Source organism: Eulemur rufifrons, chromosome 19, assembly GCF_041146395.1.
Source record: "Eulemur rufifrons isolate Redbay chromosome 19, OSU_ERuf_1, whole genome shotgun sequence".
Lineage (NCBI taxonomy): Eukaryota > Metazoa > Chordata > Mammalia > Primates > Lemuridae > Eulemur > Eulemur rufifrons.
In genome coordinates this window covers 33413272-33439105 of record NC_091001.1, presented here as the reverse complement: position 1 = coordinate 33439105, position 25834 = coordinate 33413272, and the positions used below count along the sequence as shown (strand labels likewise).

Here is a 25834-nt window from a genome sequence, read left to right as displayed (position 1 = left end):
CTGATCTTAGTGAGAAAGCTCCTAGTTTCTCACCATTAAATATGAAGTTAGCTGTGGGTTTTTTGTAGATATTCTTTATGAACTTGAGACAGTTCACCTCAATTTTTAGTTTACTGAGAGTTTCCATCATGAATGGGTGTTCAATTTTGTCAAATGCTTTTTCTGCATCTATTGATATGAGCATTTGATTTTTCTTCTTTAGCTTGTTGATGTGATGGATTAAATAATCGATTTTCAAATGTTGAACCAGCCATGTGTACCCAGGATAAATCTCACTTGGTCATAGTGTATAATTATTTTTATAAATTGTTGGATTCACTTTTCTAATATTTTGTTGAAGAGTTTTGCATCTATGATCATGAGAGATATTGGTCTGTAGTTTTCTTCTCTTATAATACCTTTGTCTGGTTTTATGTTAGGATAATGCTGGCCTCATACAATAAATTAGGAAGAATTCCTTCTGCTTTTATCTTCTGGAGGAGATTGTAGAGAATTGGCATAATTTCTTTCTTAATGTTTGTAAAATTTACTAGTGAACCCATCTGGGCCTGGTGCTTTCTGTTTTGGAAGATAGTTAATTATTGATTCAGTTTCTTTAATAGATATAAGTGTATTAAAATTGTCTATTTATGCTTGTGTCTTTCAAGGAATTGGTTCATTTCATCTAGCTTATCAACTTTGTAGGCATAGAGTTATTCATATTACTTTACTATTATTTTAACGTCTATAAGATCTGTAGGGATGCTCCCTCTTTCATTTCTGATATTAGTAACTTGTGTCTTCTCTCTTTTGTTCTTAGTTTGCTTAGCTAGAGGGCTTACCATTTTATTGATCTTTTCAAAGAACCAGCTTTTGGTTTCATTAATTTTCTCTATTGATTTCCTATTTTCAAGGTCATTCATTTCTGCTCTAATTTTTATCATTTCTCTTATTCTGCTCACTTAGGATTTAATTTGTTGTACTTTTCAAGTTATCTAAGATGGAAGCTTAGATTATTTTATGTTAGATCTTTCTTCTTTTCTAGTATATGAATTCAATGCTACAAATTTTCCTCTAAGCAATGCTTTTGCTATATCCCACATATTTTCAATTTTACTTTCAATTTTATTTAATTTAAAATATTTTAAAATTTGCTCTTGAGATTTCTTCTTTGAACCATATTCAGAAGTGTGTTGTTTAATCTTCAAGTACTTTGGGATTCTCCAGCTATCTTTCTGTTATTGATTTCTAGTGTAATTCCATTATGGTCTGAGAGGATAGATTGTAAGATTTGTATCCTTTTAAATTTGTAAAAATGTGTTTTATGGCTCAGAAGATAGTCTTTCTTGAATGTCCCATGTGAGCTTGAGAAGAATGTGTATTCTGCTGTTGCTGGGTGCAGTAGTCTATGAGTGTCAATTAGATCTAGTTGACTGATGGTACTATTGAGTTCAAGTGCGTCTTACTGATCTCCTGCCTGCTGGATCTGTCAGTTAATGATAGAGAGGTGAAGTCTCCAACCAACAACTTTTAAAACTCTGTATTAAACAAATGCAGATCACTGAACACTCCTCACATATCCTAGACATTTATTTATCCCAGAACTATTTACTGAGCAGCTGTGTCTCAGGCATGTTTCTTGGCATTGGGACCTAGTGATGAACAAAATAAGTGAGGTCCCGGCCCTCCTGAAGCTGACGTTCTAGTAAAGGATGGACAAACATGTAAGAAAAAATTAACAAACATCCATCTGGGTGCTTGTACACAGAGGTGAGGAAAACTGAGCAAGGCAACGGGAGGGTCATGATGTTCTAGACAGAGGCCAAATGAAGGAAAGAGGCAGCCATGTGGGGGGGGACGTTCCAGATGGGGACAGCATGTGTTGGGCACTTGGTCCGGGGCAGGTAAGAGGGAGGGACAGTTGGCAGAGAGGGTGCCAGAGGCCAGGAGGCCGGCCAGGCAGACCTTGAGGCACGGTGGGGGGTCTGGATCCTACTCCGAGTAAGCAGGAGTCTTGGTGGCTTCTGATAGTGATATGGTCACATTAACCCTTTTGGAGACCAGCAGGCCTGCCAGGCAGGCAGGGAGGGTGAGGATGGAAGCCAGGAGGCCTTCAGGAGGTGGAGGGTCTCAGAAGGGGATGAGGCCATGTGGAGCAGGAGTGGCCTTCTCTCTGAAAGGACGTGAATGCCACACACAGCTACATCATGGTTAAAGACAAGGAGGGAGGTGACGAGGAGGATGGTTGACTTGACTAGAGAGACTAGAAAGCCATTTTGCAATGAAGACAAGGCTAGTATTTTCCCTACATGACTTGTGTGTATTTTTATATAGACACTCCTTTAGACGTACGTAGGTTTGTGTATGTGTGTAGGTGTCCTGGGAGGGAGGGGAGAGATGCCAAGTATTTAAGGAGTCAGACTGAGAACTCTTCTCCACTGCCGGAGGAAATGTGAGATGGCTCAACCCCTTGGGACAGAAGATAGCAGTTTTATAAGAAGTTAAACATACCACCTATGACTCAGCCATTCCACTGCTAGAAGAAATGAAAACACATGCCTATGTGAAGGCTCGAACATGAGTGATTGTAGCAGCTTCATTTGTGACAACCCCACACTGGAAACAGCCCAAATGTCAACCAGCTGACGAAGGGAGGAACAAACTGTGGCACACCCGTGCAACAGAACACTACTCAGCAATGAAAAGAAACATGTGACCGACATGTACAATAGAAATAAAGGACAAAGTCGTCCAATCAGACAGGAGAGAAGAACACCTACTGGGTGGTTCCATTTACATAACACTTTGGAACATGCAGACTCCTGTTTCATGGCAGGAGGCAGCTCGGTGGCTTCCCGGGTCCAGGGAGGCACCGGGAAGGACGCAGAGGGGCACGAACCCATGCCAAGGGCAGGGTGGGCTGTTGCACGGGGCTCTGCTATGCCAAAGCTCGTCAAAGTTATAAAAAAACGTAAGGACAGCACTTTATTTAAAAAATGAACATAACATGTTTTTGTGAATATATTTTAGAGCCAGAAGAAGGGGTGAGCATGATTTCCCTATCTCTTTGGGAGTCAGCATTTGAAACAGCAGCTCTGCTTTGATTCAGCCCTGCTCTGCCGCCTCTCTGCTCGGACCCTTGTACATCTGCCCTGCGTCAGTCAGGACAGGCCGAGGAACAAATCCAAAGCAAGAGCCTCTTAAACACCAGTTTAATGTTTCAGCCCAGATTCATCACTTTGGCTCACAAAAGTTCCCACAACTCGTTGATCAAAACTAGACACAATCGTGTGTATCTAGGGATATGTTCTGAGAAATGCGTCGGTAGGCGATTTCGTCATTGCGTGTACATCGTAGCGTGTACTTACACGAACCTGAATTTGCTTCATGGAAGTGTGTCAGCCAGTATGTCCTCTGCACGTGACTTCCCCCTGCCAAGCCGCCGGGCACCCGGCCTAGACAGCTCAGAGTCACATTGCAGCACTAGTCTCATGTACTTTTGATTAAGGACAAAGCCACAAGCTCCGGAAACCCGACAAGCAAATAATATTAATGATAAGGCTGGGCTGGGCGCGGTGGCTCACGCCTGTAATCCTAGCACTCTGGGAGGCCGAGGCGGGTGGATTGCTCAAGGTCAGGAGTTCGAGACCAGCCTAAGCGAGACCCCGTCTCTACTAAAAATAGAAAGACATTATATGGACACCTAAAAATCTATATAGAAAAAATTAGCCGGGCATAGTGGCGCATGCCTGTAGTCCCAGCTACTCGGGAGGCTGAGGCAGTAGGATCGCTTGAGCCCAGGAGTTTGAGGTTGCTGTGAGCTAAGCTGACGCCACGGCACTCACTCTAGCCTGGGCAACAAAGTGAGACTCTGTCTCAACAAAAAAAAAAAAAAAAAATGATAAGGCTGGCATTCTCTGCAAACACTGAAAAGCTTGACTGATATGTTTTTGCCAGACAAAAGAACACCCAGGTCTCACGGAGAAAGGCCAGAAAACTGCGATTTTCCTCAGGAAGCAAACCGGGGTTCCTCCAGCAGTTGGTTACATGTGAAGTTTGGGGCCAGGCACTTGCCCACTGCGACCACAGACCCCCTCAGTCATGCCTCCATGGAGGGTCTGGGTCTGGACAGCAGGGTTCTCCAAGCATTTTCGAGATGTGTGAGCTACAGAATGCACCTGTGAGCTGTTGTGCTTGATCCTGCCAGGTGGACTCACTTAATGCTGACCATGTTAATATCAGGGAACACTATTTCAGGGGTGTTTCAGCTGAGCCTGTCTCTCCCACGAGGATCATTCCTGTCCACTGGGGTGGCAGGGCTGTGGCTCACGGGCTGCTGGTACCCTTTCATCAAAGGGCACAGGGACCTCAAAGCAAAAAGAAAACGAGGTTACTTTGGGATGACTTATTTCCTCATCAATAAACGACAGGACTTGAAAGGACGATCGCTGAGCCCTGCAGCTCTCGCCAGGTGAGTCCAGGCTGTGTTCTCAGGAGACTCCTGCCGACTCCCGCTCCACCTGTAAGGTCACATTTCTGGGGCTCCGCTAGATCTGAGCGGGGCAGGTGCTGTTGCACCTCGTCGGTGAGGGGGCTGCCGTCGGAGTCACCTGCCCCAGGACAGGCTGGGATGCAGGGACGGGGTCCCACGCCCTTCCTTTTCCACTCACCCCTCACTGTCTCAGCCTCGGCACCCCCAGTAGGACAGCCCCAAGAGGTTAGTCATAGGAGATAAACTAACGCACGGCCCGGGATAACTCATCTGCTCTTTTGCACAGAGCGCTTCTTAAACTTTTCCCACACTCTCCTTTGCTAAGACTATTCAGCCACAGGCAAAGTGGGTGCCTGACAGTTCTGCAGAAGGCCGGAGCTGTGTGCATAGCCAGTTTGTGTAATTTGGTGTGAAAAGTATGTCACTTTCCTCCATGATTGTATTGGTAACTCAGGGAGAGTCTGGCCCCTGCACTACGTGGACCTGGAGAACAGTGTACACCTGGATTCTGGCAGCTCAACCCCGTTAAATTCTCATCCTTCTCTCATCTTTGTAATGTGGTAATAACAACCACTTGTGACCTCTTGGTGGTGGCTTCCCCGAGAAGTGTCAGAACAGTTGCCTTATGAAGATTGGACACAGACGAAAGCCCAAATCATGGTGCTTACTCTGGAAGGTTCTGCCTGGCCAGGGTCTGGCTGCCCAGAAGGGCAGGGCCCCCCTGAGTCCCCTCATCTGCATGTCCAGGTGGTGCCGGGCCAGGTGTGCACCCGGGATTTCCTGGAAGCAGTCCGCCCCAGGAAGCACATCAGACAGAAAGGACATCCAAACCATCCCGCAGAGCTCGCGGGCTGCCCTTGGCGTGCTGTCAGCCGCAGGACGTGCTAATGGAGACAAGCGCTTTGATTCACGGCTGCTGCCTCAGACATCCTCATCCCACGGAGGAACTGACCTGCTGCTGCCTTCCTGGTTGGACGAAGGGATCTCCATCCATCTATTTTGTGTAAAAAAAAAAAAAAAAAAAAATTAAGGAAGTACATGAATTTGGCATACCTAACTAAATAATTATGTGTTTAATCTTTCTTGTTTCATTCCAGAAATCCTTCAGAAGGACGCCAGATTTTACAGAGATTTCATTTGAATGCATTTCATTTAATCTGATCACTTATGGCAGCATTGTATTTGTTCTACAGAAAGCAAGCCAGACGCCCATTGGAAATCCCAGTGCAAAGTTATCCTACTGGGACGAAGCCGCAGCACGCAGCAGACACATCCTAGAGCAAGTGGCTCTTCCAGTTTCTTACCCCCGTCCATTCTGCCTTTTGGCCTAATCTCCTTTGAAGCAATTTTAAAGGAATTAATGTTATGCTATAAATTCTACTGGGTTAGCAGGGCCTCTCCTACCTTAGTGGAAAGATAATGGCGCTGGCCTGAGGTGGCCAGGGGCACACGAAGCTGCAGCTTCTCAGATGCTGAGTCCTGAAGAATGTGTTGAGAATGGAAATCTCAGCATTGAATCCTCCCTCATTCAACAGTATTAAACCTGTTAATACTGTTGAAGCTCTGTGATAGAGTTTCCTGGGGGAGGGTGGCTTCCTGTCTGGAAGGACAAGAGCCTCCCCGGGTCTGGTCCGTCCTATTCCACACCCGGGCACCGCTGAGCCCCTGGGGCCAAGCTGGGCCTGTGGAGCCGGAGCCCACCTCCTGGCGTGGGCAATTGCCCTCGGGGCTCATGGCCGCCGACCGGGTGCAGGTTGGCGTCACCTTGGAACAGGGAGTGCTCCGGGGCCCCCATCAGCACTTGGCACTGGGTACAAATGACACGAGGTCTGAGCCTGTACAGTCCACGGTGGGGGAGGCAGGAGTAGAGAATGCAGGTGATGAGGACGGCCTACTGACACAGCCACGGGGAGCTTAGCGGGATGGGGAGGAGGGAGAGAAACTTCCAAAATGCTCGTCCAGGCTCAGAGGAGACGGTTTTCACGTGGGGCCTAAAGCACGATCAGGGAAGAGGGAGAGCTGGCAGGCGGAGGAAGGACGGGGCGTGCCGTGTCCTGCAGCAGTGCCCTGGCACCTGCACTGAGCCGCTGAGCCCCCCGGGCACATCCGCCACTAAACCTTGCCATCTCTTCCCTGGGGCATCTCCGAACCCCTTAGGCCCCTGGGTCCACAGCAGGGCTGTTGTACTTCTAGGGTGACTCGTCCCACATGCTAACGCCACCCTCCCACCGGGGCAGAAAGTCCACGTAGACACTGTCTGTGTCCTCAAAGGTGCTGGAGGCCAGGCTGGTCATGACATGGGCTGTGGCGCTAGACTCTCTCTGTGCCTCTGTTTGGCCTCATCACCTTTGGTTTTGGGAGTTTGCGGCGTCATTTGATATACAGTGTAGGGTGGGGCTGGGGGAGGCGGCAGAAGTTCGGAAGATGCAGGTGACAGGGAAGCCCAGCCTCACCTGCACAAGAACGCACACCTGGATGCGGCCGGGTGTGGGCACTGCGGGGGCTCTCAGGAGGTGGGTGTGGGCACTGCGGGGTTTCTCAGGAGGTGGGTGTGGCCATGTCCATCTGTGGCTGTGCTTTGTGGGGTGGGAGGACTCAGGTTATGAGTCTGACAGTGATGCGTGAGGCTGGGTGAGGAAAGAAAACCCTCTGGGTGTCTGTGAGTCATCTGGGCTACAGAGACTACAGGTGCCAGCTAATCACATCCTAACAGAGCTCCAAGAGGGGGAGGGGCTGTTTTCCATGTGACCCGCTGCCAATGGGGGACATGGGCACGATCGAGAGCAGGCCTTGTCCCTCTGAGAACATGTGGAGCAAGGCACAAGGCGCTCAGTTGGCCCAGAGCTGGGACTACAGCCACAGCAGCCCCGAGCGCACAAGCCACGTTCACAGCTGTCAGCGCTGCAGACCGACCCAGGCTCGGGGAGGGTAGAAAAATGCACGTGGCCCCTCCCTTTCTCCAAAGTATCTCAGATACTTCTCTGCTGTCACAGGCAACAGCAGGGCAGATCCAGATGGCTCTGGTGACCCGAGGTCCTGCATGCTCTGGGACAAGGAGCACAGCAGGCTGCCAGTGAGTGCCCAGGGCCAGTGCCTTCTGTGCGTGCAGACCCTCCACGCTCACTCTTGGCTGGACAGCCCAGCAACCTTCCAGAGCCAGCCCCAAGAAGGGCAGCAGCCCCTCCCTGGATCACAGAAGGTAAATAGCACATTCAGTATTATCTGTAAATCTCCAAGGCTCTGGACTGTCCTGTCTGCCAAGTGGACTCTTCATGGCTCCTCTGTCTCCTCCCACTCCAAAGCAAGCCCACGTGAAGCAGCTGCCAGGCCCCTGCCTCCCAAGAGCGAGTCAGAACTCACTACCTGCAGCTTCTCGGATCTTACAGCAAAAGCTGGGAGAGAAACAGGCTGCTGAGGGGCATCCTGGGGTGCTGAAGCCCACCTAGCCAACTGTAATAGACCGATTGTCCCACCAAGCAGCTGTAGGGGGCACAAGGACACACTCGGGCAGAGCCTGACACCTACTCTGCAAACCAGGGCTTCTCGGCCATGCCACTGTAGAGGCCAGATACCTCTTTGTTGCGGGGACTGTCTTGTGTATCATCGGATGTTGAGCAGCACCGTGGATTTCTACCCCCCTGGATGCCAGTAGCACACTGCTGCACCCCAGCTGGGACAGCTAAAACATCCCCCAACATTGCCAGTGTCCCCTGGGGGCAGAGTCACCCTGATTTAGAACCACTGGTGTATAAACCGACTGTGCCCTAAAGCCGTGAATTGAGTGTTAGGAACCTAACTGATTCTCTTGGGCACTTCACTACTGTTTCCAGATCTTCAGATCCTCACCCCATTTTCAAAAGAGTCCTAGGCCTCCCAAAAACTCCTACAGTAAAGTTCAGCTTATTAGAACTTATTCATTGTGCTTAACTGAAACTGTAACTGTGTGCCGGTTGATGAGTAAGTTCTGGAGATTGCTGTGCAGCTTGTACCTGCAGTCAGCAGTGCTGTATCGGACACTTAAAAAATTGTTAAGAGGACAGATCGTAACAAGTGTTCTAACCAAAGTAAAGTTAAATTTAAAAACACGTAGTTTTTTAGCATAGCAAAGGCTGGAGAAGTCCCTGCAGGAGTTACCCTTCCCCATCCAGCTCTCCTAAATGCAGTCGTCCAAGTCAGCCTTGCCCACGCCAGGCCTGCTAACACCCTGCCATTCCCGGGGCACACTGGGGGTGCAGGCACAGCGCCTCCCATGGAAGTCCTTTGACAATTGTGGCATGGCCCAAACGGGAGGCCCTGGGTAGCCCCAGGGTGAGGACTGGTACTCAGATACTATCAGACTCTTCAGAAAATCCGTACATTGAGAGTCTCATACACAAAACATTTGGGCCTTCATTTTAAGCTGGGCTGCTCTATGTCAAAAGACTGGTCTTTCTTATAAACTCTGAAGGGCTCTCAGGCTCTCTGTGAGCCTCAAGTAGATGGTTATGCAGACATGGGCCCTGGGAGGTGGTGAGCCTTGGGGAAGACTGAAGATGCCTGAAGCTCACCCCTTTCCCCCTTTGGTTGCATAACCCTCACATTGTCACTGTTATGGACTGACTCAGGCAGGGTGCAGTTGCTCACACCTATAATCCCAGCACTTTGGGGGGATCACTTGAGCCCAGGAGTTTGAGACCAGCCTGGGCAACATAGCAAGATCCTATCTCTACAAAAAAATAAAAATTAAATAAAAAAGAATAGACCTAGAGGAGAGAAAATTGCTCCCCACTCCTCTACAAAGGCACAGCCTTCACACCCAAAGACCACGCCACTCTGCTTTCCAAGAAAGAAACAGCAGGCTATATGGGGCCAGCTGCACTCTCTCATTCCTTGCAGCTATTGTCATCGGGGGCAGGGGACGTGGGGGTCATTGCTGTCTCCCCACCCTAATCCTGAGTTCCCTAAAAGGAGAATCCTCCCTTCTAGCCAGACACACTCCAGGGCAGGGCAGGGCAGGGGAGAGCCTCTCCCAGCAGCAAGAGGGTGATTAAAGGGATTGGGGTCACAGCTCCTGTCTGCGTCCACTCTGGCTGCTAGAACAAAATACCATAGACTTATTATATAAACAACAAACACTTATTTCTCACAAATCTGGAGGCTGGAAGTCCAAGATCAAGGTGCTGGCAGATTCAGTGTCAGGTGAGGGCTTGCTTTCTGGTTCATAGATGGTGCCTTCTAGCCACATCCTGACATGGTGGAAGGGGCGAGGCAGCTCCCCAGGGCCTCGTTAATGAGAACACTAATTCTGTTCATGAGGACTCCACCTCCCTGACTTCATCAGCCCCCAAAGGCCCCACCTCCAAATACCATCACACTGGGAGTTGGGATTTAACATATGAATTTTGGGGTGACATAAACATTCAGACTATAGCAGCGCCCCACCCCCTTGGTATGGACCTACACAAAGGAACCCCCCCACCGCTGGTGGGTTCCAGCAGGTTCTGCCTCCTTATCCCCCACCCTGGGCATGAAATATTACTAGAATGATTACAGGGCTAAGAAAGATCCCCGGGGAGAAGGTCCCTGCGTGTCTATCCATCAGGGGCTCTGAGCTCTGCAGAGGGAAATGAGATGCCCAATTGGAGGCAGCTTCTTGGGCAACCATATTAAATACTTTTTATGACCTACTAGCCTTGTTAAGTTTCACAGGTCCATCTCTGAGGCTCTCACTGTTATTTTTCATTCCTTCTCTCTCTCTGAGTTCCCATAAAGCCCTCAAGCTGTCTCGATGATCCACTCAAACTTGCATGGTTTGGATTCCCTGGGCTGTCTGAAAAATAACTCCTTTGAATGAAATCCTTCTACCTCAATTCCCAAGTATGCCTTAAAATCAAGATGGGGCCTTCTAGCTTCTAAATGTCCCATCTGTGTGAAGTGTCATCTAGTTGGCTTATATGACCATGCTGTTCGATTTGATTGTATTAGGTTATCTAGAAGTCTTCATGTTTCTAGGAAAAATATACTGAAGCTTGGTTCTTGGCATTTTTCTTGCAGAATTCTTCTCATCTATTACTTGGATGGCTGGTGTGCCTTTAGTCATACACATTTCCAATGTTTCTGTAAACTTTTCCAGAAAAGTCTATTGGGATGTGCTTTTATTTTTCCATCCCACACTTGTTTATCAAAAATATAGAGTCTATGTGTTTGTGTGTGTGCACGTGTGTGTGCGCACGCTTGTGTAGGGGCGGGGGAAGAAAGAGTGAGAGAGCGTCTGAAGCTCACAAGTCATTACAACCAATGTTGGCAATGCCAACAGTCTTATACAGGTGTTGTCTGGCACTGGGAAATCTCTTGAGAGGTCAAAATGGAATCTGTTCCAGTTATTTTTGCTGCATGACAAATCACCCAAAACTCAGTGGCTTAAAACAGCAATCATTTTGTCATGATTGTGGATCCTGCAGGGCAGGAATCTGGGCAGGGCACAGCAGGGAGACTGTCTCCACTCCACCAAGTCTGGGCCTCAGCTGAGAGGTCGGGAAGGCTACAATGATTTGCTGGCGAGAGCTAGAGCCATCTGGAGATGTGCTTGCTCTAGTGTTTGGCGTATTTGGCAGTGGGTGCTGGCTGCAGCCTGGGATAGTGTGTCAGACACCAGCACGTGGCCTCTCAACACACGTGAGCTTGGGCTTCCTCGCAGCATGGCTGCTGGGTCCCAAGAGTGAGCACACGGCCTGCCCTTGACCTCACCTCAGAGTCAGGTCCTGGCGTCTCCACTGTGCTCTGTCTGTGGAGCCTGTCACAGGTTTCCCTGGCATGTGGGAGGGGACACAGTCCTGTCACGTGACGAGGGGAGTACCAAAGCCACTTTGTAAGAAGAGCGAGTGGGTGGGCAGACAGGGTTGTGGGCATATTTAGAAAATCCAATTTGTCACATGATCTAAAGTCCCCGTTCAGCACTATAACCTGGCACACTTTCCTTGAGTTCAGTCAGAACGTTTAGTGCAGCTCCCTCTGGTGTAGTACTTTTTAATTAAGTACTAAAATAAATTCTGCTGTATCTTTTCTCCCTGAGGAGTCTTGCTTTCTGGCTCCCATTGGGCAGAGGAGGCAGCGGGCGGGCGGGCCAGGCCTGCCCATCCGGGACTCCGCAGCCCCACCAGGCAGAACTCCGCACCTTCATCTCCTCATTTTGGGAACGAATGAAATGATCAGTTTCTTTATGTTAGGGAGGGGGCATGAACCCCTAAGAACCTGCTGAAAGTCTTACATCCACACTGCTCCCAACTTTGCAATTCCAGGGATCTCACAGACCCCGAAACCATCTACAGACCACTGATGAGGACCCTGGGACCCCTTCATGTTGGACACCTAACAAACCTGCGGCCGGGGGGCTCCCTGGAGCTCTGGCTCCTGCTCCAGGTTTGCTCACAGCCAGTGGCAGGCAGGTGACTTGTCCCCTGAGGGCAAACACTTCTTGCAGCCCTGGGAAACAATGCCTCAATCTTGCTGTGAGTTGAGGACCATTGTCTAGCAGGGGTGGGGAACCTATGGCCTTGGGGCCACATGTGGCCTCTGGATCCCTGAGTGCAGCCTTTTGACTGAATCAAATTTTACAGAACAAATCCTTTTAATAAAGGGATTTCTTCCATGAAGTTTGGATTCTGTCGAGGGGCCACAATTTTCCAAAAAGACCACATCCTGCCACTTCTGCTTTGGCTGAGAGGTGACACTTTCTTTTCCAACATAGTAAAAAGTAACGCTGGAGTATCACTCACACCAAGACTTCTGCTTTCAGAGAAGAAGGCATCGTGGCCAGTATCTGCATGGTGCCACAGTCCGTGTTGAAGCTATATTGACTGTGAACTAAAATAAGATCTTAAGGCTCCCCCTAGCTGACTGAATGGACCCCCTCTTGGCCAAGGGATACCCTAAAACTGAGTTGCTGGCCATGAGGAGGGAGGTCAGACATGCCTCATCATGCTCCCTTTCCCCTTCTTGGAGACATCCTTTGTGACTCACTAACAGGCCTAAGGCTATGCAAGACAAACCTGCAGGTCCTCAATTTACAGAGCAAATCACCTGAGTCTGGGTATCTGTTCCCTGGCTAGTCTCTGATTAACAGGCTTCCTTATTTTAGCTTAAAACATTCCAAGCCTTTAGTCAAAGCCTCATTTCTTTAACCAATTACAAATCAAAAAGTCTTTAAACCCAACTATAACCTGTAAGCCCCTGCCCTTTGAAATTTCCCTCATTTTTGGGCCAAACCAACATACACCTTCCTTGTGTTGATTTATGACTTTACCTGTAACTCCTGTCTCCCTGAAATGCATAAAACGAAATTGTAACCCAACCACAGAAAGTCCACTTGCTCAAGGCTTCTTAGGCATGGCTCTGGGGCATGGTCCTCAAACTTGGCTCAGAATAAATCTCTTTAAATTATTTGGTAGAGTTTGGCTTCTTTTTCTATTGGCATAAAGCAGAGCAGACAAAGGTGACATCTCCTGGGGGGACCTGGCACTTGACAGGTGTTGTTTCTTTTGATCCAGCAACAACCTCCTAAGGCAGGTACTATTGTTACCCTCATTTTATAGATGAGAAAACTGAGCAGAAAATTTAAGGTGCTAGTTTGAGGGCACAGGGCTGGCAAGTAGCGGAAGCCTCTAAGACGCACATGGGCTGAGGGGACGGGAATGACGCAGAGAGGAAGCTGGGTCCAGCCCGTGAGTCCCAGCAGAGCAGAAGTCACAAGGCAGGTGAATATCAGAATCACTGCCCACCCAGACCGGCTGCGTTAGCATCTTGGGGCTGCCAACACCTGCCACTCAGGAAGTCTCATTGGGGTGGAGGTCTGGACCCTGCCGTCCTGAGCAGCTGGGCTGCCCTCAAGGTTGCAGCCCTCTGTGGAGGACGAGGACAGGCAGAGGTGCTGGGGTGTGCAAGCCCCTGGCCCCCTCTCGGCCTCACTCCCCCCCTTCTCTGCCCCTCCCTGCCCTGGGCTCACCTGGCTGCTGGCCTGGGCGCGGGTACCAAGGACATTGTCGCCTCTGTTCTTTCTAGCCAGGGTTTCATGGAGGGCCTCCCCCTTCTCCAGCTCAGAGCTCAGACATCTGTGGACAGTTTAATTTGTGTGATTTGTGTCTTAAAATAATGTCTAGATGAAGTTGCCAATAAAAGACCTACAGCTCATTTGAGAGGTTGGGCTAGAGATACTTCTACCCTGGAAAAGAGAATTGAAGAGCCAGCTTGTGTGGGAGCTTCAGCCAAGAGGATATTGACAGAATAGAGGGACAGGGAGTGTGAGGGGCGTTTCCACTCTGGGGCTGCCAAAAAGAATCCAACAGCTACTCAGAAAGGCAAAAGAAGAAACCCACAAGAGGAGAACATCTCAACACAGAGGTGGCAGGAATGCCAGGTCCCTGGACTCAGCTGATTTGGGTCACCCCAGTATCTCTCTCTGTGTTCAAGTTCCAGTCACCACGTTGTCGCCATATTTACTGTGTGCCGGCAGCTGGAAGGTGCACCTGGTGCTTTCCACCCAGCAAATTGAGGTTAAATAAAATATGGGAAAACAATGTTTACTGTGGCTGCACTTCTTACAGCGCTTCTGCCCGGAGACCAGAGAGCAAGGTGTGTCTTCAAGTTTGGAGCCTTTGAGATGTTCTCAGTAATTGAAGACGGGACTGTTTCGGGGACTTGGAGAACATTGCTCAAGAGGTTTCCAGAAAGTCATAGATGAGTATCTGGCTCTTTCGTCTGTTTGCATCTTCCCTTATGGGGGGATAACTAGACATGCTCCCATCCTCTCACCAGCCTTGTGCTACCAGGAGAGGAGCACTGGCTGAGCAGGGACACGGGGCTGGGGCTCTGGCTCACGTCACCACCGTGACGAGGATCCCAGCAGCTCCCATTTGCGGAGAGCTTCCTAGGTGCGGGCACTTTGCTATGTGCTTGACGAATGTCACTCATTAGCCTCCTCTCAGCATCAAGACAGCTACTATCAAAATTCCATCTTGAAGAAGCCCAGAGAAGTCAGGGGACTTCCCAGGTCACGAGGCTGATGAGTAGTTGGCCAACCCACTGTTTTATCTTCACAAAGTCACTGTTGGAGTTTTGTAATCATCATTTTATGTAAACACCTTGGTGTGCTCATCCATGAAAGGACGCAAACAGATACAAATCTGGACGGTACCTTCCATTTACTGAGCACCATACTGGGGTTAGGACATTGCCATTTGGTTCTCACAACCAGGCAGTAGCGCCGTAGTTAAAATTTGAACTCAGCAAGTCCTGAATCCAATCCAAGATGTGCAACTTTTGAGTTGATCACCCTGTGTCTCTTATTTAGCATCTCAGAGCCTCTGTTTTCTCTCTAGGGCTGCCTGGAGAATTAAATGAGCTGATGTATGGGCAAGACTTAGAACATTGTATGGCTCATAGCAACTCTCAGCAAACAGTTCTCAGTATCATTATCATTATTATTATGTTTAGATAATTATGTAGTCAATTTCACATATGAGGGAGCTGAAGCTAAGAGCAGTTCAGTCACTTGTTCAAGATCAGCCAACTAATAAATAACAGGGACGCCCAGCTCCATCTGTCCCCAAAGCTGTCTCGGCATCATGTGCCTCTCACAGACCACCCTGAGGTGGCACTTCTCTTCCTGGAGCTGCTCAGGGAGGCAAACTGCCACTGCAGGAGCTTGTGCACACTGCGATGAGCTCAGCTGGTCATCCCGACCCGGTCCGATCCTGGCCGGGTGTCGCGGCCCAGTGAAGGGAGAGCAGCTGAGCCGATTCTGAGTCTGGTGACTGTGACAATCCCGACGCCCTCAGCCCCCCTCCTCTGGCCTGCCGGCCCCCTCTCAGAGAGCCCACAGGCAGAGGTGCCCAGCAAAGCCTCCACCACTGATAAGAGCGAGAAAAGCAGCACAGGGCAGCGGGCGCCTCTTCCTCAGAGCGGAAGTCGGAGAAAGCACCCCCGCTGGTGCCTCCCTGTCTGCTGCCTCCCATCCCCACTGTTCTCGTGAACCAATCTTCTTCATCTTCTGCCTTTGGCGAGGGCAATGTTTTTGAAGATGTGTTTTAATATTTAAAATAACCCAATAGCTCAATGCACAATTTTTCTGTCTCTTTTAACTAGCTTGTTAACGTCTTCCTCTTTATTCATTATAGATCTCCTATTCCTCTGTCCTTTCTGAAAATGCATTGCATATTTATATTGCTATGAACCCTCCTCTGCTCTTCCAGTAACTGTTTTCAGCATAACCAGAGAGATGCCCTTTCCCCGTTAAAATTTTAACAGGGCACAGCTCTTAATTACCCTTTTCCCATCTCCAACAAAAAAAGTTTCCAAACATAAAATAATAATCAAAAAGCTTCCAAGTGTAACTCGCTGCCTGGGAGCCAGACTCGACACAGATAAGGGCTTGGTGCTTCCCTCGTCCCTGTTTCTTCCTTCTGAATATCTAAGAGCACCTTAAAGCCCTGGCATCGTGTGTCATGCCGGGTTCATGTGGGTCAGGCCTCGGGCCAGGCTTCAGTCCCTTCCTAGATGTGCAGCTGGACGTCGCTGCAATAGTGTCGGGGAGGAAAGGCACTCCCTTCTCCAAGCTGAGCCTCCCTGCAGGCGTCTGGCACCTGCTGCCTATTGTCCTGACTGCCTCTATGTTGAGGTGGCACCGGAGAACTCTGGCCATCTCTATAAACTCGTTTTGCTTCCTTTAATGTTCTGTCTGTTTTGGGGGCCAAAATATCGACATTTTTCAACAAATTGCTAAAGTGTGGGAATTAGCATAGGGTTTGTGACAAAGTCAAGGCTGGGCACAGAGCAAGGTCTGTGGCCACAGCCCAGCATTGCAGCCTCTTGGCCCTGCCGCTTGGCCTGGTGTCTCCATGCCCTCCGCTCTCCAGCCCGGGGCCTGGCGTGACCTTCCCTCTAAACTCCTCCTGCAACCGTCCGTCAGTGGCTCTGCTGTCCCCTCGCAGTGGCTCATAGTGTCTACCAAACAGACGTCTACCAATCTCCTCAGTCGGTTGTCGAGGGGCCAAGGTGTGCCGTGCACGTCCGCCAGCCTTTCTCACTGGCGGCACACCCATGATCTGGCCAGCGCCTGCTTCCTGCTAGATGAGCTCATTCCACACCTCTGACCCCTCACCCAGACCTGTCACCCACCAGCCCGCACCTTTGCATTATCTCCACGTCAGCCCAGCCCTCAGGGCCCACCCTCCTATGGCGTCACCTCCTGCCCTACCCCTGATCAATAGCAAAACTTCTCTCTGGTTCATCGTATCTAATACTATTATGTTCAAAATAACAGGCTGTGACTTTTCCCCTTTTTATGTTTCTCTCTTTAAAAAGAAACAAATTCAATGTAATAAGTCAAATAATACAAAAGTGCATAACAAAATTGAAGTACTGCCCAGCCTCCCTCCAGTCCTGCCCACCCCGGGGACCGGTATCAGCGGTCTGGAAGGCCTGCTTACTGCTGTGCTTTCCTGGGACCGTGTGCAGGGGCTCCCAGGTCACTGGGGGTCAACACGTGGTCTGAACATCTTTAACCAATGCCCACTATCTCCTGCGTCTCAGCCCACGAAAACATCTTTGTGTTCGCCTGGCAGAGCAAAAATGTGCGGTTGTGTTCAATCCTTTATTCTCAAAGCTAATGAGTTACCAGCCTCCCTTCTGGTGTTGAAAAAAGCACATTACCCACCAAAGTGTGCAGGCTGTTTGGGATTCTGCAGATCATGGTTTTCCTGGGTTATCAAGGTTAAGCTTTGCATATCAAGTCTGTTTCTACCTGCTTCCCACGGTACCTGGCCCAGCGTGGTGTGTGCTTGGCCAATGCAAACTGACTAAATATTGCCCTAGGCAAAAAAAGCATTAAAACAGTAAACCTGTTTGGATTTTCTTTTCTTTTTTTTTTTTTTTCCAGACAGAGTCTTGCTTTGTCGCCCAGACTAGAGTGCAGTGGCATCATCATAGCTCACTGCAACCTCAAATTCCTGGGCTCAAGTAATTCTCCTGCCTCAGCCTCCCAAGTATGATAACTGGGACTATAGGTGAACAGGTGTGTGCCCGAGTGATTTTTCTATTTTTTGTAGAGACAGGGTCTCACTCTTGCTCAGGCTGGTCTCAGACTCCTGGCCTCCAGCGATCCTCTTGCCTCAGCCTCCCAGAGTGCTGGGATTATAGGTATGAGCCACTGTGCCCAGCCAAGATGGTAAATCTGTTTGAAAGAAATGGTGCCATGGCCACCTCCTCTAGAATGGGTTAATAAAGGAGGCAACTTGATAAATGTGCACTTAGAGGTCCCATGTACAGCTTTACTTCATTTTAATGAAATGAATGGTACCCCTGTTTAATGTTGCTTTTTGTGAATCAAATCCTATTCCCTTTGGCTCTTTATAATTTCAGACACAATTTTCCGTGACTTCTGATTGACCTTTAACTGGCAACTGATCTCAATTTAAGTTCTAAATTTTGTTTTCCTTTTGCCAAATTTTTATACTAATGTTCTATAAAACAATTAAGGCCCCTAGGGGAACCATTGTCTTAATCATAACCAAGGAAAACTTATTTTGCCATGTGTACAATGTTTTACGGTTTTTCTGTACGAGTGCAGTAGGAATGAACACCTTCAAAAGTCTCTTTTTTAAATATTAGATTTCCAGATGATGATTCTTTAAGTGGAGTGTAACTTGATTTCAGGGTGCGTGTGCGTGTGTGTGTGTGTGTGTGTAGTTGTGACTGTGTGAACACACGTGGCTTTTTCCTGATAGAACTCATGAGCTCTCAATTCTCTAACATGACCATGTTCTATGCATGTGCGGAGAAACAAGTTCAGACCCAGGTCTTCAGAGCAGAGCTGCTGGCACGGCCTCGTCACACAGCTTGTACCCAGTCCCTTGATGTCCTACGCACCCATCAGCTCCTGGCTCCTCACCGTTCGTCTGGGAGGGAGAGGGCTCACCCGGATGTGGGTTGGACAGCGTAGACCCACAGAGCCAAATTGTGCGCTCCAGCCACAAGCTCAGCACTGCAGATCTCTGCGTCAGACCTATGCGTGTCCCCTAGGCTGGGGACTTAGTAGGTGTCAATAACCTTTTGTATCCTTCTTTATCACCCTCTGAAGAAGCTGTGTGTCTTCTGCAGTCACTCATCAGCTTGCCTCATTGGCTTCTAATTGATCACTTCTTGGCTTCTGTACCATAATCATTTTTTTTATCCCCATTTCAACCTGCTGAAGCAGAATCTTTGAGGGTGGGGCCCAAAATTTATACTCTATTGAACTCCTTAGTTGGTTCTTTACCCACGCAGTTGGAAAGCTGAGAGCCCTGCATTGGTCCAGGTACTCTCCCAAGGCAAGGCAGGTAGATGTTGTGGATGGGAATCTCATTTATTCACTTGACAGAAATGTATTGGGAGCTAACTAGGTTCTAGGTATTTTGCAAACTTTTTAATATTCAGAGATGGGTGGAGAAAACATATCATAAAAACAGCAACCTAATCACCAGATACTGGTGAGAAGCATCCACAGTTTACAAAGTGCTCTTACGTTTGTCATCTGAGCAACTCAGTGAGGCAGACGGCATCCTTCCAGATGTGCAGAGGACAACACAAGGGTGGTAGGCAGCTGGTTGGAGTCTTGGAGCCAGGCCTTGGCCACGCTGGCAGGGGCAGCACCCACAGATGTGGCAGAGGAAGGGGGGGTGGGCCTCATGGGCTGACGGCGGGAGGGCCAGGGCATCTTTCTCCACATATCTGCCTCCCCCGGGCCATGACTCGGCAGAGCAAAGGAGGCATTTTACTCCCAACAGTCAGGCTGTTTGGTCCGACCAACCCCCCCCCCCCTGGCTGAACTGATTGGACCTTGGCCATGCAGAGGAGTCGCTGGGGTGAAAGTGATCCCCCCCAGGAGGGGGGAGTGTAAGCCGCAGAGGGAAATGGCAGAATGCTGGGGGAAGCTTGCTGAGGGAAGCAGAGAAGAAAACATCACAGGGATGCCAAATCCACATCCCACCCAGCTCAGGAATGTTACTAATTTACTCCTGGTCCCAAGAGAAAACCAGCAAATCCATCTTTCCTTAACATAAACTTTGAGCCCAGATAGACCCTAAATTGCATCCTTTAAAATCTGTTATCCTCTCGCAGTGTTGCCCCCAAAAATCAATCTCTGAGACTTTCCCCGGCACAGTTCTTACCTGCCTCACACAGGGCAGCTCCAGGGAAGTGCTTGGAATGTTTACATCCATATTCCGTGAAATCCGTGAGCATGATGGTTGTCAGTACTGGGAATTCCACAGCAATTTGTAATAACTGGATGCTTCAGGCATTAGCGGAATTCTGTCCTGGAAGGCAAATGTTTTGGAGAAGGTTTTCTAACCATGACATCAGTGTTTGCCCAAGTCAAATTAAGAAAATGATCAGTCATATTAAATCCTAGAGAACTGAGACAGGAAAATTATCCATTGCATTTATCCACCCCACCCTTTTCCCAAACATATAGCTAAGGCTGGAATCACTGCAAATCTTCTCACGGGCGCGGCGGGGGGATGGCAGGGCCTCGTCTTTCCCCAGCTCAACTGCACAGCCCACGGAGGCCCGAGGGCCCTGGGCTCCCTGGGAGCCAGTGTCTGCCCACTGGGGCTGCTCTCTGCTCAGGGGGCAGAAGGGCTCCCCCAGAGGGACCCCGACAGCTGCACACTGAGCTCACGTCATTCAGCAAACGTGTACTGAGGGCCTGCTCTGTGCCAGCCACCAGGCTAGGCCCTCCGAATACTGCGGTGAACAAAATAAACGTGGCCTCTGCCCTCCCCAGGCTTTTATTCTAGAGGGAGCCTGGAAGGGCATGAACAGCCATCTGGCCCTGTGGGCGGGGGGAGTAGAAACAGAGGCAGCAGGAGAAGGCCCGGGTGTGGAACTCAAGCCCACTGAGCCCACCGCTGGATCTCTCCTGCTGCTGGGCTAGGAGGAGGGGCTGCAGCCCCAGAGCCTGGACAGGCCTGCTTCCTTCTGCACGTCCTGGCTGGCACCTTCCTCGTGGACCTGGGATTCCCAGCCTCGGCACTGGAGGCACTTGGGGCCAGGTAACTGCCACGAGGCCTGTCCTGTGCATGGGGGGATGTTTAGCAGCATCCCTGGCCTCTGCCAACCAGATGCCAGTGACAACCCAAATGTCTTCAGACATTGCACCTGTCCCCTGGGGGCAAGGCCACCCCCTACTGGGAGCCCCTGCTGCAGGCCAGGCCTCCTGAGGAAGCCCTGGGAGGGGGACATGGGGACAGGAGTGCCCCTTAGGGAACAGGCCCCACCTGTCCCTGGAACCACATCCTGCACTGTCCACTTAGAAAACTGGGTGAGAAGGAAGCAGATCACATGGACTGCTGGCTCCTGTGACATGGCCACTGGCATTGCCAGGCTGGGCCAGGGTCCCGCAATGCCGGGGTGTGTTGTCAGGACAGCCATCCTGCAGGGTCCTCTGGGAACACACCAGTGGCCTCCCCCAAGGGCCTCCTGGTCTGTTTTGGACACTTGTGCCAGGTTTCGGGAGCGGAAGGAAAACACGAGTTAGCAAGCCTTTGGCCTGAGTTTTGTCTTTAAAGTTTCCTCTCGCAAACAGCACAAGCACTTAGCAGCGTCAGCCCATTTGGTTTCAATCTTGTGTGTCTCTCCAGAAAGAGAAGAAGAGCGGGCTCCTGAAACTTCTAGCCGGGGCGTCCACCAAGAAGAAGTCACGCTCCCCGCCGTCTGTGTCCCCGACCCACGACCCCCAGTCGGCAGTGGACGCCTTGCTGCAGGGCGCAGTGGGCCCTGAAGTGTCCTCGCTGTCCCTCCACGGCAGGGCAGGGTCCTGCCCCATAGAGAGCGAGATGCAGGGGGCGGTGGGGATGGAGCCGCTGCACCGGAAGGCAGGCTCCTTGGATCTGAACTTCTCCTCGTCCCCTTCCCGGCAAGCGCCTCTCTGCATGGCTGCCCTGCGCCCTGAGCCCAAGCCGTTGCCCAGAGAGAGGTAAGGGGGGGCAGGCTTGCATCCTCTGGGGCCAGCTGTGGGTAGGCCTCTGAGGGCCAGAGCCACCTTGGGGAATGGGGACAATGGGGCTTCTCGGAGGACGAGGTTCGCCTGGCATCCCTTATCACCCGGCTTTGCCCTGAGTTGGGTGGTGAGCTGCCAATGAAATGGGCTTGGGAACTGGGGTGTCTTTCATGCCCCAAATCCATGTGGTTCCTGAGTTTGGGACTGTAAGGGAATCATCTGGAAATTTGTCAGAACCGAAGTGATTGTGAGTGCAAATAGTAAGAGATCGGCTGGTGAGGGGACCGTGTCCCCTCAACCCTGAGGGACCCGCGAGGGGGCCCCTGGGCTGAGTCCCCCATGGGCCTATATGCCCCCTGCTCAGAGAGCAGCTCCTCTGGAGCCTTGCCCACTCTGGCATCTTAGAATTATAAAACGTTACCCCAAAATTGGATTCAATGGTATATAGTCTGTTAAATTATTATTAACAGCAATTTCATGTAGTTCAGCCTAGAGTTTTACAGGTCTGGAAGCTGAGTCCAGCCGAGGTGACACAGCCCACCAGGGACACAGGCTGTGGGGCCACAGGTGCTTGAGTTTTACCCGGGGTCAGAGGTTCGAGTCTGGCTGATGGGTCCCCCCATTTGAGTTATGCATCCTGAAAGAGCTCTCAGATAAAGGCTGAGCCAGAGATTCAGCCAAGCGCTTTCTGACCAGCGAGCCCAGGCCCTGAGCTGCCTCCCTTTGTGGGGTGCCTGGCTAGCAACCCCCATACTCAGAGGCCCACCAAGGGACCCCAGTGTCTTCATTGTGTGAACAGTATGGACATGTCACAGCCCTGCCCAACATCAGCGTCTGCTTCTGGGTCCTCGAGAGACCATCAGCACCTCCTGTCCACCCACACCAGGCACAGCAACACGGAATGGTGGAGTGCCTTCCCCACCAGCCCTCCGGAGCTCACCAACGCCACACATATCACACACTCCATACACACACACACACACACACTCTCCACACACTGCACACACTGTGTGACACACACAGCACACAAACAGGCTATGCACACATTGCACACCATGCAAACACACGTGCCCACCACACACAGACAGATACCACACGCATATAAACATGCAAACACACACATTCAGACACACACAGACACAATCCTCTCTTTCCCTCCCCTCCCTCTCTCTCTCCTCCTCCCCCTCCTCCCATTCCCCTCCCCAGGGTTCCTCCTGCAATGGGGCAGCTCCGCCACTTTGGAACTGCCCTCCTCCCTGGGACCAGCACCAGCTGCCTGGGAGTTCCCAGTGTAGACCCGTCACAGAGCTGGTCTGCTGGCCTGTGAGAGTGACAGACCCATAGATACTTCAAAGCCATTCTCACATCTCCCCTGAGGTCCCTCTCCCCAGACCCCTCAAATTTATATTCAAAGACATGGTTGCCAGACTCTTCAGTAAAAGGTCTGGAAAGATCCTGTTCTAAAACATCGTGGTGGTGTCTGATTACAAAATGCAGAGAATCACTTCCCCTCTACGCATTTTCCATCTAAACAGAGGTTATTGAACCCAGAGACTCTTGGCGACCTCCTTGTCCCCAAGTGCTCTACAGAGCTCGGGTAAAGAGAAGGAGTGTTCAAAACACAGCCTGAAAGCAAACTGCTAATGAGGCGCAGAAACACCACCTGCCCTTGGCCTGGAGCCCGGCAGGTTGGAGCTGAGGGTGTGGCCCTGGAGATGCTGACCTCAGGCTGGGACAGCTCCAGAAAGCAACTGGACTCTTGCCCTGCTGGCCTATTTGTGGAACTTACTGTTCCACTTACTTTGGGGAAGGGAGCGACTGGGATGCAGCCCCCACATGGGGCAGGGGTCCCTGCGCTGGGGCCCTGTTCACTCACCTGCTAGACACGCATGAGGGCTGAAGTGTGCACGGCCCGTTTATGATGACAAAGGTAGGAATGGGTTGAGAGGGCAGCATGGGACTGTCAGAGCTGCAGTTTCCACCCCAGAAATGCCAAGGAGAAATGAGCCTGTTGCTGCCTGCATTTCTTGGGCACCTCCTATGCACAGCCTCCTCCGGCCTCAACCGCTTCTCTGTTGAGTGTCTGAGAAGTCAGCGGGAGCTGCCGTCCTCTGCAGTCAGAGGAAGGACGTTCAGGGTGAAGGTCTGCAGAGGGAGCTCCTCTGAGGGAGGCCACTCAGGGCATTCCATGGGCACCTCCCCCCGGGCGGGTCTTTCCTGCAGAGTAGACCTGCGTGAGCCACGCCACAGCTCTCGGAGTAAACCGCAGGGCTGCTTACTGATCCCTTCCTGAGGCACCTAAGCTTTGCACAGAGAGTCAGATTGCTGGAAGTTCCTGGGGAATTCGTAAGAGGGATGCAGCTTTGGGACGTGAGTGTCACATGGCATCAGGTTAAAACTGCCTAATGCTCAGTCTCCCCAGTAGGGCTGCAGCTGTGATTTCCAAATGCGAACCCGGTCACAGAGTTGGTCTGGAGCCAGCCCCTCCCTGCCCTCTGGGTGCTGCCTGCTGGCTTGGAGCAGAAAGAGGCACCTGCTACCCGTCAGCCATTTCACCCCAAACAAGCCTCTTCATTTCCGTGAGTCCCAGTTTCTGCACACATGAAGTGGCAATGATAATACCCACCTGACAGGTGTAATACTTATAAAGCACCTAGATCAAGTCCTGCAAAATTATGAGTGCACAACAAACAACAGTAATATATGATATGATCTATGTAATAATAACATACGCTATGACACATTTGCCAGGGCACAGTCTTTTCCCCAGGTGTTTGCACACCCAGTCAGTTCATCCTCAGCTCTTGCTGGCCTGGGAGGTGTTTGCCTTTGTTAGGATTTAAAAGTGTTTTGCTTGGATCCATTATGTGTTATGGTAGGTAGACTAATGCCCCCAAAGATGTCTGTGCCCTAATCCCCCAAAACCATGAATCTGTTGCCTTACATGGCAAAGAGGAAGTCGGTTGCAGATGCATGGAATGAAAGTTGCCAACCAGCTGGCTTTAAAATAACGGGATTATCCGGGTTATCTGGGCAGGCCAGTATAATCACAGGGTCCTTGTGAGTAGAAGAAGGGGCAGAAGAGAAGGTCAGAGTGACATGACGTGAGAAGGACTCTACCTGCCATTGTCTTTGAAGACGGAGGAAGAGGCCCCCAGAGAAGGGATGCACTGGCTGGAAAGGGCAGAGGAGCCCCCTCCACTAGAGCCTCCGGAAGGAACCAGCCCTGCAGACACCTTGGTTTTAGCCCAGTGAGACTGTTGGATTTGTGACTTAGAGAACTGTAAGACAGGAAACTCACTGTGATGCCACTAATTTTGTGATCATTTGTCACAGCCGCAGTAGGCAACTCACGTGTGTGCTGACACCATAGTTTAGTGTCCACACACCCAAATCAGGGGCTCACTTGTCCTCAGTGGGGTTGAAGCAAGTGCTCTGAGAAGGCCGCCACATGGAGGTCCACTTTGACCCCCGTTGTCAGAGAGGGGAGCAGACAGCACCAGAGAAGGACAGGACACCCCAGACATCGCACGTGGAGTCAATGGCAGTGATAATCAATGCAGTAATAAGAATTCATTCTGATGTCGACCATTTGGATTCCCTGAGCCTTATGTCTGAAAATTAGATGTGGTTGACATAACCTTAATTATTCTCAGCAGCAGAGTCACTGGCTGATGTGTGACACCACGATGATGACGCAGGAGTAGCTGTCATCCTCGCTGCTCACACGGACGGCCCTGTGCGTCTATAATGGGGTGTATCAGTTACTTTCATGCAGCAGGAAGAACAGCTCAGAGTCTTGGAATGATCTGGACAGAAACATTAAATGCTTGTCTCATATAAATTCAGCCCACATCCATCTGGGCTCATTAAATCATTGAGTTGCTCAGAAGCACCAAATTACTTCTTTCTAACAAATTACATTTTTAAAGCTGCTTGTTTGTTTCACATCTGGCAGTTGAGGCAAAAGCCAAAACTTGCATTCAGAGTCTGAGAAATCATCTCACCCTTTGCCTTCCTTTCTTTCCTTGGGGAGGAGAGGAGAGGAGCAGGTGTTCAGAGGAGGTGGAGGATGGCAGAAAGCCACAGGTAGGACAGGCACTGGTCCTTGTGGGCTCTCGCAGCCCTGGTTGTGTGCATGCTGTCTGATTTCACAGACCGCTGGCTGCATCCCAGTGGCCATCTGTCCTCCTTCAAGGAGGCCAGCAGGCAGCACTTGCAGAGACGCTGGGCTGGGAGGAGACCGGAGGCACCTCCTTCCTCTCTGCCTCCGAGTCCCTGAGAGCCTCGTCTGGCTGGCCAGTGGACAGCCTTGGGAACCCGTCCAACCCTTCTGCATCTGCAGACATTCC

At 50.5% G+C, this 25834-nt stretch overlaps 1 protein-coding gene across 1 annotated transcript in view; it reads left to right on the top strand.

Moving 5' to 3' along the window:
* Positions 1 to 25834, top strand: part of SH3RF3 (SH3 domain containing ring finger 3) — a 305736-nt gene that overhangs the window by 277583 nt on the left and 2319 nt on the right. The window contains exon 9 of the mRNA XM_069494498.1: positions 21124 to 21458. Within this exon, the coding sequence (XP_069350599.1) occupies positions 21124 to 21458 (335 nt within the window). The remainder of the gene's footprint in view (positions 1 to 21123; positions 21459 to 25834) is intronic.